Source organism: Mytilus californianus, unplaced genomic scaffold (assembly GCF_021869535.1).
Source record: "Mytilus californianus isolate M0D057914Y unplaced genomic scaffold, xbMytCali1.0.p SCAF_9, whole genome shotgun sequence".
NCBI classification, from domain to species: Eukaryota; Metazoa; Mollusca; class Bivalvia; order Mytilida; family Mytilidae; genus Mytilus; species Mytilus californianus.
In genome coordinates this window covers 10,993,743-11,011,194 of record NW_026262745.1, presented here as the reverse complement: position 1 = coordinate 11,011,194, position 17,452 = coordinate 10,993,743, and the positions used below count along the sequence as shown (strand labels likewise).

The 17,452-nt window shown below is 33.0% G+C and overlaps 1 protein-coding gene across 1 annotated transcript; it reads right to left on the bottom strand.

Annotated features, from left to right (window-relative positions):
- Positions 1 to 3,623: 3,623 nt before the first annotated feature.
- On the bottom strand, positions 3,624 to 13,272 carry LOC127715783 (ankyrin-1-like). The gene is made up of 4 exons (XM_052221928.1): positions 13,266 to 13,272; positions 12,396 to 12,613; positions 10,429 to 10,573; positions 3,624 to 8,537 (listed from the first exon to the last, which is right to left on the bottom strand). Exons 1-4 carry the CDS (start codon positions 13,270 to 13,272, stop codon positions 5,380 to 5,382), a joined length of 3,528 nt encoding a protein of 1,175 aa, XP_052077888.1. The 3' UTR covers positions 3,624 to 5,379.
- Between the last annotated feature and the right edge of the window lie 4,180 nt (positions 13,273 to 17,452).

The following is a 17,452-nucleotide window of genomic DNA, read 5'->3' as shown; positions in this document are numbered from 1 at the left end:
ACCTTAAACATATTTTGTTCATTTTTTTTCCAGATTGATCATTCAGAAAGAAACAATGACACCAAAGCTTCCATTTCTTGATAGAAAGTTTAGGTAAGGTACACGGCTATTTTGTATGCGATTTAGATAATATCTAAAACCTCTAACGATAGAACAAGTAAAAGCACTTTCAGTTCAAAATTTGTTGGGAAAAATATTAGCCTTCTTATAACTTTAAACGTATCAGCAACGCAACTTAACTAGTATACAGAAAATGTCAATGACGAAGAAAAAAATAACAATGTTAACAACGTGCACATGCGCGAACCATAGACCTCTAGCACATAAACGTATAATAACTTTGACGGCATTGATAAAACAAGTCCACAAGGTTAATGATTTGTGACGGACAAATATGGGCTAATATGCATTTATAAATATTTAGCGAAAAGCAAAATATAATGCAACTTCAAGCTGAGGGTAATTAAATTTGAAAAAAAAACTTCCATCTAACTTATCATGTATTCAAGTTGTTAGACAAAAAAAACCCTAATAATAAAATGGATTACAATATCATCATGTCGCGATGCGTGTACACAATTTGTTGTAATGTCCCTGGACTGTTTTGACTAGTACAATGTACCACTTATTCTACTCTGGTCTTCTTAAATACCTAACATTATTGCATAAAGTGATTCTTTGTCATTAATAAGCGACGAAAAAGTAAACAATGCATATGAAAATATCAGTTGTACAATTTTAACACCTTGGTAACAATCTCTTTTCAGGAGCCAAGACTTAAAAACTGGTGATTGTAATCCAAAAACTGTTTGGTTCAGTAAAATTCCTCTGAAAAGGACAGCTCTAGCTAGTTATCCAGGATCGGGAAACAAGTTGCTTCGACATGCAATAGAGCTAACGTCAGGTGATTCTTTCAATCATATTGAGAGTGAGCGTTTTACATATATCTTTGATGGTATAATTGGCTAAGTTTTACAAAACTACTGTGCTTGGGGTATTGTTGAAATGTTTTTTAATGTAACATTCTTCTTCTCTTTTTTTACCACGAAAACCTGTTGCACGGCGATGCCATTTAATTCTATTTTTTTGCAGGAGTATTGACGGGTTCAACATATTGTGACAAAAAATTGTTACAAAATTTTGAAGGTGAATGTACTGACGATGAAACAGTTCTTACAATCAAAACACAAGAATGGTTCGACAAACACAAATATGAGAAGGCAGTAATACTTATCCGGAGTCCTTATAAAAGCTATGCATCCCTGTTTAGCCATCGAAAGGCCCAAGATATTGAAAAAGGAGCCAGTAAAGCAGATTTTGATTGTAAGTCATTTACTTACATTATGCGCCGGTGCAGAATCTAAAGGATTATGGGTAATTTCATATTTTGTTCGTAACCAAAATTGAAAATAACGTCTCTTCATCTTCATTGGTTGAATTTTTATTGGGTATGACGTTGTCAGTCAATCACAGCGACTTGGTTTACGCTTTTTACGCAAGTATTACCCAGAATGCAATCGATTCGGAAAAGGCGAATTGAATATCCTGGTTCACGGTACTACGTTCCAGATATTAGCTGATATTGGTATATGTGTAACATACTGAATATTGCGATCGGGAACCAGTCTACGAATTGAACAACTAAGCGAATGTTAAAATGTCGTTCTTACTTTTCTCTGTTCAACAAGTTTTATTATTCATCTTTACGGGGATTTCATCAGAATTGTGAGGAAGTTGGCTCAAGACTGAACAACCTGGTTCCCTTAGCTTGTTATAATGCCTCAAACTCTATACTAATAATTTTGAAAGATATTGGCTAGAACTCTTGTATTACTTTTAATGCATATTCTACATTGCATCTGCGTTGCGTTTTATATATCTAATTGTAGTGGGAAACCTTATGGCAAAAAATTATCGCCGGAATGGAAATCTTCAATATTCAGCACGCTCACCGTGAGGTTACTACTGATTACAATTTCACCAAAAAATCATGCTTTAGTAACACGATGTTGTGCTTTTACACCACTGTTTCATGTTAGGTGACAGAGGCTTGAGTGTCTCATCGGTAATCATACCATATCTTCTTATCTTTATATATTCACACACAAACAATATTTTTTGTATTGAAAGTTCTCAGTACTTTGATTAGAAATGCTTGCTCGAAAGGTTAGATTAAAACAATAGGTAGATTTCAGGAAATTGTATCATGCTAAAACCTGTGTGAAGCACTCTAAGAATAAGCTTATGAAGAGCTTGAGATTTGTATGTCTATGAATTATCTCATCTATTTTTATTTTGCAACAATGATTAACATTTTCTAACATATGAATGTAACAAGCTTCTAATGTAATTCACTCGTTAAATAATGAAAATAGGAAAATTCCATTATATTTCATATAACATAGTCTAACAGATTATTTTTTTAAATGTACGATTGTAGTTTCGAAATAACATTACATTAGTATGGTTACCGACATAAACAAATTATAGTTAATTTCGTCACCTTTATTACACAAAAGATACTTTTCTATTGTTCCAGACTTCACATTCCTAAATTTTTATACTGATTGAAAATGTAATTTTTCTCACATCGTTTTAACAATTGACGTTCTCTTGGCATTTTTGCAGTGAAATATAAAGAATTTATAGCTAGTCTGTTTGACATGTGGAGATATTTTAACGAAGAATGGATGAAAGACTTTGTTGGTCCGAAATACATAATCTTTTTCGATAATCTTGTACGGAACCCTGAGAGGGAAAGCAGGAAACTGATGGCATTTTTAGAATTCAAATACACCGAAAAAGACTTAATGTGTATGGCAAAACATCTGAAAGCAGGTATCCGCAAAAAAGAATATGAGGACATCGATGTGAAACAGTATCTCACACTAGAACAATTGAGTAAAACAGAGAAGTACATCAAAATAATAGAAAAACTTGCTACTGAGATAAACAATATTCCTCATCACATTGATCGGGATTTATAGACTGAGAAAACATAGAGACAAATCAAAACTCGGGATTACAAGAGAGCATTTCGCTACTAGTGTACCTATAACATTTAGTCGGAGTTTTTGTAGGAAGCAGACAAAGAAAGGTTTTGAATGAATGAAACTGAATAACGCATTGTCACGTTATATTAATTTGGTGTTATAAATTGTTGTGTTGAACCATACCTTTTCCATGTTTCCTTTTATATTTTAGTTTTTTTGTATTTTTTTTCTAGGGTTTTTATTATGTTGAATCCTTAAAATTCTCGAATATTTCCAAGTATAACAAGAGGCTGTCAGAGTGACAGAAAACCGAATTATTTTACATTTTTTTTGTGTCCTGGCATTTTTAAATATCAGAAGGACCATAACTTCTGAACGGTAAAAGTTACAATCATCAATATTGAACTTGACCTCCAATTTGTCATCAGTAACACCATATTAAAATTTGAAACGCTTTGATTGAACGGTTCATGAGTAAATGCACGGACACTGTTGAGCAGCCGCCCGCCCGCCCGCCGTACATCCCCAAATCAATAACCGATTTTTCCATCGGAAATCCGGTTAAAAATGGATCAAAGACTCAAATGGCAAGGGTAGCACATAGTTTTCTTAAACACTGGAGAATGGTCAATAATTATAAACATTTATCATGGAAATATAAAAATGTATTTAAAAATAAGAAAAAAATATTATACAGCTCCATTGCATAAGGTGCATAACCTTTATAAGTTAACAAACATTGTGTGAAGTTCCAAGATGTGGATTGAAAACATAACAAATTGGTACCATCTTTTGATAACTTTGCTGAAAAATTACTCCGTTCCAAAGCGTGGAAAAATTCCCAAAACAATTCCATAAAAGCAAGAATTTGTCCAACCCGGCCAAAAGACAATACAATGTATGACCACCCGTCTACTGAAGACTGGCAGTTACCATTTATTTGTCTTTTGGTTACATTGTTGGATTGCTGTCTTTTTGACGTGTACCCCACATCTCATTTTATTCACACTAAAGTTAAAATCTTCAGGTCACCATAATTACATATAAAAGAAACCTTAACTAATATCTTCAAACCGTGACTTGTCTTATTTACATTTTCTGGTAGATTTGCTATTATTGTTTTATCGTATTTCAGGACAACTTAAACAAAGAGTATGGTATGGCAAGCCGTTCTCGTCAAAACTATGTTTAAACCATTTTTTCGAAAAATTTACACACTGAGAATTAAAAAAAAAACACACACCGAGATTAAAAAACCTAAAAACACACACTGAGAATTAAAAATTACACAATGAGATTTCATAAAAACGCACTGAGATTACAAAAAATGAAAAACACACACTGAGAATTGAAAATTACACAATGAGATTTCAAAAAGACACACTGAGATGAAATAAACTGAAAAACACACACTGAGAATTTGAAATTACACAATGAGAATTTAAAATTACACACTGAGATTTGTGCGCACTTTTTATGCGCACATATCTAATTAGCATACTTAATCTGAATCTATTACAAGCTTAAAACAACTAGGGGACACAACTCGTTAGTCCTTCAATTTGGCGCTAAATGGTTTATAAAAAACATTAAAAGTACAACGTATAGAAAAACTACGTTATTAAAGACGAATAGAACAAGAACAATACCCACTTACTCTCATTACAAAATATAACCAAATGGTGAAAAACTTTATTAAAATTATAAGAAAACATTGGAACAATCTGCAAAAATACAAACAATGCAGTGAATTTTTTTCCCAAGTGCCTATTATAGCATATATACGTACAAAAATATAAAAGATTACCTTGCGAAATCAGGGTAACAGTTGAAAGACTTTTGAAAAGGGACCATGCTTAAATAGTTTTAAGCAAAAAATCCCGTTTTACTGTTAGTAATAATCTGAATTATAGGCAACAAACTTATGAATATGAGTTAACAAAAATAGTTGTTAAGTCTTGAAATTTATTACGAATGTTGGTTGTAGGAACCGCATTTCATTATAATGACAAGAGTTCGGGAGACTAAGATATTAATCTGTTGAATTATTCATTACATGAATATTCATTAGTAATTTGCATATTAATCTCAGTGTGTATTTTTTAAATCTCAGTGTGTAATTTTAAAATCTCAGTGTGTAATTTTAAAATCTCAGTGTGTAATTTCGAATTCTCAGTGTGTTATTTTAGGTTCTTAAATCTCAGTGTGATTTTTTTCGAAAAAATGGTTTAAACATAGTTTTGACGAGAACGGCTTGCCATAGTATGGGTTTTATTTGCAAACTTACACTTCATTAACTTTAAACTTAAACAAGTTCACATCACATCGACTTCGCAAAAATTGTGATCAAAAGTTTGGAATCACACCAATTACATGATACTTGTTGTTACGTTATCTTATGTTCTGATAATATTTTAGTAATATTTGTATAACCATTCAAAGCAGCCACATCCTTTGGGCATACACCATCCTTGTTACAAAGTCCAGGTTTGCTCTTGTACTGTAATAATAATTTCACGGTATCAGCATGGCCATTGGATGCAGCCGTATAAAGTGGCGATTCGCCATCCTTGTCACATAGATCAGGATTACTACTATTTTCTAACAATAACCTCACAATCTGTATATGACCATAAGACGAAGCAGCCCAAAGTGGCGACCATTTGTTTTTATTGCAGATGTTTAGATCACACTTTTCATTCATAAGTTTTCTAGCAATTCCTGTATGGCCATACCTCGATGCAATATATATAGGCGTCTGATTATCTTTGTTGATCAAATGAGGATTGCATTTGTGCTCCAACAACAGTTGAACGATTGCGTCATGTCCATAATGACATGCAATATACAAAGCGGTTTGATTGAAGTAGTTATTTATATCTACTTTACAGCAATGACTCAAAAGTAACTTCACCATTGCTGTATGACCATTCGCTGAGGCTATGTAAAGTGGCGATTGGTTGAGATAATTACAAAGATTGACATCGCACTTGTATTCTAACAATACTTTTGCAGTCAGTAAATGTCCATTATGCGCAGCTGCATACACAGGCGATTCCTTTCCTTCATTACAAAGATCAGGATTAAATCTCCGCTCCAGGAAAATTTCAGCTAATTCTGCATTGTCAAATCGAGCAGCTACATATATTGGCGTCTCATTGGTCTGGTTACCAAAGTCCATGTTGCAATTATACTTCAGAAACAGTTTCATTATCTCAATTCTGTTCCTGTATGCTGCATCATGCATTGGAAAGCTATTTACCTCTCTCGAATAAGGATTAAATGTATTTCCTATGAAAACGTCAACTGATGCTGAGTAGCAATCACTCGAATATGGGACTGCAGATAAGGTGTCAGTGTTAGCTATGCGATTCATTATATATTCTTGCTGAGATACCAATTTCTTAAATTTTCTGTGCAACCAGTCTGGTACATTATTCGATGTGATTTGTCCAGTCTTACATATTGTCGAATGAAAGTCATTTTGTAAAAGTATTTCTGCTATATCCCTCTTATCAAGTTGCACAGCGCATCCAAGAATTGGAAGTTTTTCTTGTTTCGAAGGAATGCATTTATGCTCGAGTAGTAACTTCAAAACGTGTTCTTCTGACCTTGTGATTGAAGTAAGTAGTGACTCGACACGAGTTTTGTCATTTACATCTAAGTTCTGAAGCAGTATGTCTAAAATTTCAATGAAAGATTTTCGTGCAGCAACATATAAAGTTGGTAAATCCTGTTTGTCTAAGGAATTTGGATCGCACTTATGCTCCAACAGTAATTTCACTATTTCTATCTGCCCATTTGCAACAGCGACATTGAGAGGCGGACTTACGCCTTCTTTGCACAAATTAGGACAACATTTCTTTTCTAATAATACTTTCACTGTATCAGTGTTCCCCCAATGTATTGCTATAAGTAAAGGAGTTGTGCCTTCTTGATCTGACAAATTTGGATTACTACTACATTCCAACAAGGCTTCTACAATTTTGGTACTCCCATCGCTTGCGGCAAGCAAAAGTGGAGATCTGCCTCTTTTGTCACACAAATCGGGTACACTACCATGTTGCAATAAAATTTTGACAACCTCGATATGGCCTTGACTTGTTGCTGCATACAGAGGAGAAAGTCTGTCGTTAGTACAGAGGTTAGGGTTACAATTGTTTTTCAGCAACAAGAGAGTCATTTCTTTATACCCTTTTCTCGAGGATAGGAATAGTGGAGTTCTCCCGTTTTTATCTCGAACATCAACATCAAGTTTAAAACTTATCAGTGTTTCACCAATGTCATGATATCCTTGATCAGCAATAGTTAATAGAGGAGACAGCTCGGACTGGCTCGACATTTCCAGAAGCTTGCTGATGTCAGTTTGGGATTCTAAATATTGGACAAACTTTTGGCGATATGCTGTATAAAGCAATTGCCTATTGTTAAAAACATTACAAAGAAAGCCGTTTCTAATGTCACTAATTACACGATCAAAATACGGCTGCTCTTTGTCCAGTTGTACTTTTATAACACATTCAACGTCATCATCTTCTAAGGAGCTAAAGTGATATCGATCCCGAATTATTTCAGAATGAGCCATTTCCAAAATGTAATCAAACATGTGATTACCATAAAAGACTACAACTATATCAAATATTTTATCACTAACAACGTGGTATGCATTTCCTGTTTTCCTAATATAAGATCCTTCCAAAGTGTCCAAATGGGATTTTAGAATTTGTTTTGACAGATTAAACTGTAGCTCACACACATCGACAATGTCATCTAATATAGATTTGATATCTGAACTTCGGCTTAATAGTTCTTGATGCAAATCATTATTGTAAATGACAAATAACACTAAAACAGCATATGTTGTACGGTCTACTGCGTTCATCATACGTGTCAAATCATCCTGGATTACCTGAACCGGGAATGAAAAAAATGTCTTAATATCAACTGTTTTGTATGCGCTATAAATCTGACAAAGCATCGGAAAGAAATCATACAACATTATATGTTCAGATATCTGTTCGATTTCAACGTCGGTTAGATATGCCTTAGCTATTAGTTCCTTTTCATTGTACTTTAGACGGTTCGTTGTAGAATTCAGATCATATTTTGAGTCCGACAGTAATTTTATAATTTGAAAATGACGACTGAGAAAAATGTGCGATCTACAAGTTACCAATAATTTTATAGTTTTATTACTCAAAACTGCCTTTATGTCACTACTCGCTAAGTCCCATTCCCGCACCATCTGTAAATCAACTGAGTACTTTCCACATGCATCATCTACCACAAATACCTGCATGCAGTCCGGATTATAGTAACGCAAAATATCTGCAGGTGAATTTAAAGGTACGATGTTATAACCAAATTTGTTTTCTAAAAGCAAAGCAACATAGTGTACAGAAGTAGACTTTCCACAGCCATCAGGTCCGACTACTGTGACCACATCATGTGTTTGAAGCTCTTGTTCAATGTTTTTCATTGCTGATGTTTCTACTACTTTTTCCTCGATAACTTTCCACTCGGCAATCTTTACAATGTGGATACCTGCAAATAAATACGAATTTGGCAAAAAAAAAAAAAAAAAGAATTTAAAGTAAAACGTACCATTTTTGATGTATTCGATTTGTTTTTCAGGATAAAACAATCATTACTTGGAACATTAAAACTTAAAGGAATTCTGGGACAAATGCATGTAGATTTTTATAATTTATACAGTTTTATTTTCATGTAGGAACCTGAATCGCTCACTTAGATGTATTTTGACCAGTTAGTCCAAAAAATCCTTTAAAATGTAAATACATATGATATATAACTTCTAAGGGTAATTTTTGTATGGTTCGATTTCATTTGTTCTTTAATAGAAATCAAAACATAATTGCTCATACTGTTCAATAAAAATTTTAATTTTTGCTGGCGGTCTTTCTATAGGTTCAGTGGTTCTACAAAAGAGTACTTCTTGAAAATCTTCCAAATTTTATCACTTTAGCTCTTCAATGCAATATCTAAATCTTAATCAAAACCAAGGTAACAACACTTTGTAGTTACATTCGGAGGATTATTTCTGAATGTTATGTTTTCACTTCAATAGTTCTTGAAAAGAAAAGATACATTGTAATTTTGAACAGGGTTTCAATTAAAAATTTACCTCCAATGGTGGCCATTTGATTTTTATTGATCAACTGGTTTTGAACTAACGTTATTCGATTGCGCGCATTTTTTTAAGCAGTTACTTTAAATACAATGCCTTATCATTCCTCGATCTGGCAACAAAACTCATGTCGAGATCTATGTCAATTTGGCGGTGCATAATGTATAAATACACAGCTACGTCTAGTCGAATTAATTCGATATAGTAAGCAACGATAAAAAGAACCCCTGAAACAACCATTTTAACAGTCCGTAGATGCATCTATTACAAGGCCATTTTTTTAAGCTAATAAGCGTAACAACCAGCAGACGCAACTTACAAGTATATTTTAAACTATAACGATGGATAGTAAGTATATATATAATAATATATATATATATATATATATATATATAAGTCTAAATTGAAAACAACGTTCAAACCTATGATTGCGTCGGATAAAAACCGCAATTTTTGTACGTGTGCATGCAAAACAAATTTCTTAGTAGAGGGGTCTAAATACAGCACATACAACATTTTCCAAAAGACCAAAAAAGTGAAAAAGTATATTTTAACAAAACGTATTTGACTAACAGGTCGAACAACAAATGTTCTTAAATCCTGCTGACTGCCATTGGCGATTGCCAAATAAACGGATCACCGATGTAATAAATGGATCTTAATTATAAATTTAATACTAAACAGAAAACAATAAACTTGCGGAAAAGATGGTATACCGCAAACAAAAGGTGCAAAGGTTTTTGTACACCATATCCGGATTTCAACTCTTCAGTGATGTTAGGAATCGAAACGGTATTTGGAAGGCCATATAATTTACCTCAATTTAGGATAGACTCTTGAATTTGAAGAGTCAAAATAGGATGGACGGATCATATACACCCGAAGGCAAATATAATACAAGCCCAAACGAAAAACTATAAATAAGTCTAAATTGAAAACAACGTTCAAACCAGTCCTATGACTGCGTTGGATAAAACCTGCAATTTTTATACATGTGCATGCAAAACAAATTTCTTGGAAGAGGGGTCAAAATACAGCACAAACAACATTTTCCAAAAGACCAAAAAAGTGAAAAAGTATATTTTAACAAAACGTATTTGACTAACAGGTCGAACAACAAATGTTCTTAAATCCTGCTGACTGCCATTGGCGATTGCCAAATAAACGGATCACCGATGTAATAAATGGATCTTAATTATAAATTTAATACTAATTAAAACAGAAAACAATAAACTTGTGGAAAAGATGGTATATATATATAAACTAATAAATCTATTCAATACTCACTGCGAACTCCTTTGGGAATAGGATCACTAGACAATACAATATTTCTTAATTCTGTGATTATCTCTTTGTCACTTTTGTCCAACTTGCTCGATCTTAAGTCATTGCATTTTTCTTGATAAGTGCTTCCGCCAAGACGAATTAACGCCTAAGAATAAAATATTGTATTTAAATTTATTTTACATTTAATGTAAAATACTTGAGGAATAATTGACTCACATTGAAAAATCTTGCCATGAGCCATACTATTTGTAAATTTTTAAATTCTTTAAAATCTTGCATTTTTACTCGATTGGATGGAAGGGTGGATGAATAGTTAACATTCAATTGGGAAGTGAATGCAAAATTAGGACGATATAAAATAAGAAGATGTGGTATGATTGCCAATGAGACAACTCTCCACAAGAGACCCAAATGACACAGAAATTAACAACTATAGGTCACCGTACGGCCTTCAACAATGAGTAAAACCCATACCGCATAGTCAGATTTAAATGGCCACGAAATGACAAATGTAAAACAATTCAAACGAGAAAAACTAATACATTTTAATGCGAATAGAACATGAATTCTGCTTTTGACTTGACCGACACCTCCGGATTTCTTTTTTTTTTGATAGTTCAAAGGGTACCAAAAGCCATTATCGACAAACCAACCAGGTCACAGTTTACTATAGATGAAACATGCGAATAAACCAATTTGATGAATTGTTCACGTGCTTCTGATATTGACGACCTTTTTTAAATTGTACCGAAAGTTCTGTCTATTTTATAGAATACAATTTTCTAAATAATTCAATAATTACAAACTTTAGCAGGTGTTTGTGTCGCATTTAATCAATCCTTTAATTAAAACGTAGACTATTAGATCCAGGGGTTTAAGAGACCCCTACAATTTAAGAAAAGAAAACAAGTTGGGAACAGATAATCTAAATAAGAGACGTCTATCCTTTTAATAGTTTTCTAATGCAATAGCAACTATCAACTACTTTTATATTTTAACTTGTAAAATTATAATATGCAGTACTAATAGTATGTTGAAACATTGAAAAGTCCGATTCTTAAAAATGAAACGGGTTCCATCTTTTATAACGACAAAGAATAGAATTTGTGGAAGATAAATTCAAAAATCATGTCTATATTTGCCTAGTAGTCGTTTCTATTTATTTGGCTTGTTAAATTTCATTTCATTTTTCCTGACAATACTAGGATTGAGCGTTTATTTTTGGCACAACTTTTCGGAATGTTTCGGTTTTTAATGTTCTTCAAATTCGTATTTTATTTTGGTCCTCCAACTGTTTTGATTCGAAAACCACTGAGGCCAAATAAAAAAAAAAGATGTGTGTTTCCTATTACCCTACCCTCCCTAATTTTTAAGCTCAAAAATAGCCTACCCTAAAGTTTTTTTTTGTCATTTTTCAATAGGCACTGTTAAAGTCAGAATGTCCCTCCCATAGACTCAATGTAAAAAAAAATGGTAAAATAAAAAAAAATCCCTACCTAAATCCCTATTTTTTTTCAAAGTGTAACAGGAAACACACATATTATTTTTTTTGCCTGATAGGTAGTATGTTACCGAAATGCATCTCTACTGTCCCAAACTATAAGCCTGGTATCTTTGATGAGTTCTCTTGACCATCGCGTCCTGAAAAGACATGACAGAAGGAGGAAAACAACAAAATTCAAAACGTTATAATATAATACCAATCATACTCCTCAGTGTTGCTGGATTCTCTAACGCACAGAGTGTGTATCCCTCTGCCTACACGAGAAATTGGCCTAAGTGTCTCTTTTTCGACCGGACGTGACTGCGTATTTACACACCCTTAACAGCAAAACGGGATCCTTTTCCAAGCACGGGTTTTCACTGTAGGACGGGATTAACATATCTCTAAACCGCAGTCAACCCTTGGGGTTAGTACAACTGAAATGCGACATTTTATCAAATTCTATGAAAAAGCCAAAATTTACTTGTGTGATGTCATGCCAATAGGTGATGAAGTCAGCATCTGTTATTGTTCCACTGTCACTGTGAGTTATCCTATTTCTGAAGTATTTAATCCTTGATAAATCAGCTCCCGCACTTGTGTCAATCAGATGAGGACAAGTATCGACTACAGTTATATTTGTCAGATTTCTAATCAGACAGATCATCAATGTAACATCAAAAGTTTCTGAGCATGTCGTACCTGTAATAAAAAATGTATGTGTCACTATCATAAATCAACCATATGAAATTAAAAATATTCTCCATTCTGCTTGCATCATTGTTGATGAGAAATTTAAAGGCTATAGTGTATCAATTTATGACTTCAACATGGTTCAAAACCGTTCACCATACTGCAAGTTCAAGACGGCCCATATCACCAACTTTAGCAGAATTCATATGTAGATGTCGATCTACTTATACTACCTTTGTGCATTGAAATGCACAGCATTTTCAAGAAACAAACTGACCTAAAGCGAGATAATGAGGCACACACACACAAGTTATCGGAAGGAAAATACGCCATTATTGTAAAAATAAATTAGCATAATTATACTTAAAAAAAATATGGCAAACATTTTAGGCGTCCACACAACACAAAAGATAAACTATGTTAACATGATGGATAAAAAGGATATGGTTATCAATTCATGACACAAGATCCTTTCACTCACACGCCCGCAAAAAAAAAAAAAACTATTAGCAAATGCAATGTTCTTTTATTGTTGTATTGATCTCAAAGTCACAGTGAGACCTTCATGATGTAGCAAAAACTCTCACTTTACTGCAACTTCAAGACGGCCCCTAGGAATGGTTTTGTGGAATTTTAAAAATCTCTACTAGATATCAATTACGCTTCATCTGTGCATTGAAGAACACACTGTATTTTTTTTTTTATTCAAGGAATTACTAATATTTTTTTCTGTCCGATATGAAGAAATAACATCAAATATGTGGTGCATACTGAATAATCCGCGTAGCGTGTTACATGTATTTAAAAGTTTGCACCACATTTTTTAGGTTATTTCGAATAGACAGAAAAAATATTACAGTCAGTCCTTATAATTTAATTCTAAATTCCATTTTTAAGGAGTAAATCACGAAAGAACGTTGATGACGTCACGGTCACATGATAAAATTATGTCTATGAGCTGATAGACAAAAAACTTTCAACAAATTAGAAGAGGTGTTAGTAATACATTCAAAATTAAATTATGAGGAAGATAGTATCTTGATTTTGGTATTGTTAGAAGAACATTCGTTTTTTTTACAATGATGAAGTAAAAACTCTATTTGCATCAAGTTTTGAATATTTGTTACTATATGTAAAAAAAAGTCGGTACTTCCAGACATGGAGGAGGAACAGTCACTTTTGTTTTAGTTAGCCAATAAAAGTTAACAAAAATGTGACCACACTTATTATCTTTCTACCGGATGAAAATTTTCTGTCAGCTTATTATTGCAACATATAGTTATTAAACCAGCGACTATATTCTTAGAACACCTTATAAAGTACCTGAGACTGGAAATAGAAGATCCCATTGCTTTTGATTGATGACTCTTTTCTGTCTTAGTGGTTCAAGATATTTGAATCTGTTCTTGTTAAGAACTATCCGAAGACCACTTGGATGAAATTCAGCATCAAATTTGATCCTTACTGCAGATGGCGCCACTCTAAGAATAAGGTGTGCAATACGCAAGTAGTTACTTTCTTCTTTTGTTATTGCATCCTCCATTTTTCTTATTCTGAAAAGTTCAATAGCAATTATGTGAAAAAAGATAACTTATAACCTTAAGAGAGATAATTTCATAAACCCTGAGGGAGAGAGAGAGAGAGAGAGAGCTTCTCAGCTTTAACGGCCCAGTCCAATTGAACCTGGCAGTTTATTCATACACCCCACACATCAAAATGCAGATACTCAGCTCGGACTCAACAGATATCGATTTTTGAAATCTGATCCCCGATAAAAACCTTATACATTGTTTGTACATATAACACTGGACACTTTTAATTTGCAAAACACTCATTTGCAAATCCGCCGCCGCCTCTCCTTAGACCTACAGTGTCGTGTAAATAACCAAAATGTGCGGAATTACATGGGATTCAATAATTTCATTGCTTTTCTGCTGTTATTATTATATATATTTTGTAATTTGATTTAGAAAAACATGAGATTTTCAATATCCCATGGGATAAGGCAAATCCCATGGGATTGACCATTATCCCATGGGATTTTGGTTAAATCCCATGGGATTTTTTTGGGTCCCATGGGATAATTGTAGTCCCATGGGATATTTGTTGTCCCATGGGACAAAAAAAATCCCATGGGACTATAATTATCCCATGGGATTTTTAATATCCCATGGGACAAAATAAAATCCTATGATTCAAATTATAAATATACAGTAAATAAATGTGTATGTTACAATGAATTCTGTTTGGTAGTAAATTGTTTTTTAAAAGATGAATCTTTTTAGTTGAATATCTTTTTTTTCCTTGGAAATGTTAATGCAATTATATTGTTCTATAACTGTTCAAAAATAAACTTTTAAACAACAAAGCAGATAATGTAAGTATCAATATATGTTTATTTCTGAATTCTAGAACACTTTTTTGAAACACAATTTTTTCCCATTTGAAATCAATGAAAACTCTATTAATAGGCTTAACATACTAGTAGCTTTTTACATAAATCTATTTTTTTTCAGGATATCCCTCCACCCAAAAAATTAATAGTTTCTTATCATCCAGCATTGTGTGATCGTAATGTATAGTCCACTTTTTTGCCATTCAGCACAGAACATTGTCATTATTGTGGTTTTAATATCTTTAGATATTTAATAGAACTGCAATTCATTGGCTGAGTGATGAAAATAATAACTGATCTGACTTTTGTCTTTGAATTTATTTTGGCCTTGTTTCTGTGTTTTCTCCTTCTATTCTCAGTGATAAATTCCAATCCTTCTGAAAAAGAACCAATAAAATCCGAAGTTATGGATAATAAAAAATTGTATACATACATGTAGCAAGAACATATGATTTTCAATAAAAATAGCTATGCGGTATGGATTTTACTGATTGTTGAAGGTTGTCCAGTGTCATCAGTTGCTAACCTCCTACATCCTTTGGTCTCTGATGGAGAGTTGTCAAATTAGCAATATACCACATCTTCCTATTCTAATATTATATAACAATCAATTTATGTATTCTTCTTTATAACATTTGGGTATTTTCCCCAGTTATATATATATAGATCAATGTTAAAACTTTAGGTAATTACAATAAAATTCCATTTTTCACAAGAATTTGCAATATATTATACAGAAAGCCAACAATAGAAACAGCACTTCTTTAAGCTTCTGAAGTTCTGAAAGAGTTCCACTTGTGTTTTATTTCAATTAGAAAATACATTGAACTCTTTGAACATGTTGGAAATTATAACATTGATACAAAAAATTATATTGGTTTTTTTTTCTTATTTTTGTGTTGTTCGGTTGCTGTCTCATTTTTATATATGGTTATACATATATCCTAAATCTTCTTTTTTATATACTTAATCATTAATACACAATGTAGTAAAAATGGGATATTTTTTATTTTGATAATCTCAAAACATTATTATTCTATCAAATAACTTATTTCCAAGTTCACAAAACACCAATGTGTCAGATATTAATTTTAAGACATGTATAAACATGATCAACAAGCAGTTGACAGGATGTCATGCAAAAATCTCACTAATATTAAACTTTCACAAAAACTCCATACTCAGCGAGTATTATTAAAGTTCTTAGTACAGGACAAATTCCTAGTACAGGACACAATGCCTGGCAAACACTAGCATGTGTCAATGTCTAGTCAATCATGTAATCAGGCTCAAAATCTTAGTTTGGCACTGAATTTAAAAATTCACCACATAATGAACATGTGCATGAAATTCAACTTCATGGTAAGCTATGTACCTTAACCTAAAACTTTAACCTAAGAATGTACTATAATTTCACATTATGACATTTCTATGTTCAGTGATCCATAAAATCAGGGTAAAAACAGTAAATGTGGTGTTTAATGTATACACAAGAGTGCACACACTGAAATGTTGCGCCTTCTTTACTAATCATTGATATCATGTTGATAGTCCTAAATATAAAGCTTTACTACAAATATCACATAAACTCAACATGATCCAAGAAAATGAATTCAAGGTCATATAAACCTGACAAGAAATATATGTACACCTTACAATCATTCAATTACTAAATACAGTTGACCTACCGGTATTGCTTATAGTTTCTAAGAAGCAGACTTAACCAAGAAAACTAAATATTGACCAATGAACCATGGAAATGAGGTGAAGATCAGATGAACCATGCCAGGCAGACATGTACAGCTTACAATTCTTCCATACAACACATATAGTTGACCTATTGCTTATAGATTAAGAAAAACAGACCAAAACACAACAACTCTACACAAGAGACCAAATGACACAGAAATTAACAACTATAGGTCACCGTACGGCCTTCAACAATGAGCAAAGCCCATACTGCAGTCAGCTATAAAAGGCCCCGAAATGACAATGTAAAACAATTCAAACGAAAAACTAACGGCCTAATTTATGTACAAAAAATGAACGAAAAACAAATATGTAACACATAAACAAACTACCAAAAACACTGAATTACAGGCTCCTGACTTGGGACAGGCACATACATACAGAATGTGGTGGGGTTAAACATGTTAGCGGGATCCAAACCCTCCCCCTAACCTGGGACAGTGGTGTAACAGTACAACATAAGAACGAACAATAATAAAATGCTCCGCTGGGGCGCAGCTTGATACGACCGCAGAGGTCGAACCCTGAACAGTTGGGGCAAGTATGGACACAACATTCAAGCTTGATACAGCTCTGAATTTGGATTGTGATTAAATATTTGACACAGCATAGGTTTCTGACACAGAATGAATGTGGTCTAAGGACTTAAAAAATTTTAATTTACCTATTCAAACCATATCATAATTATTTGCTTTTATATATAA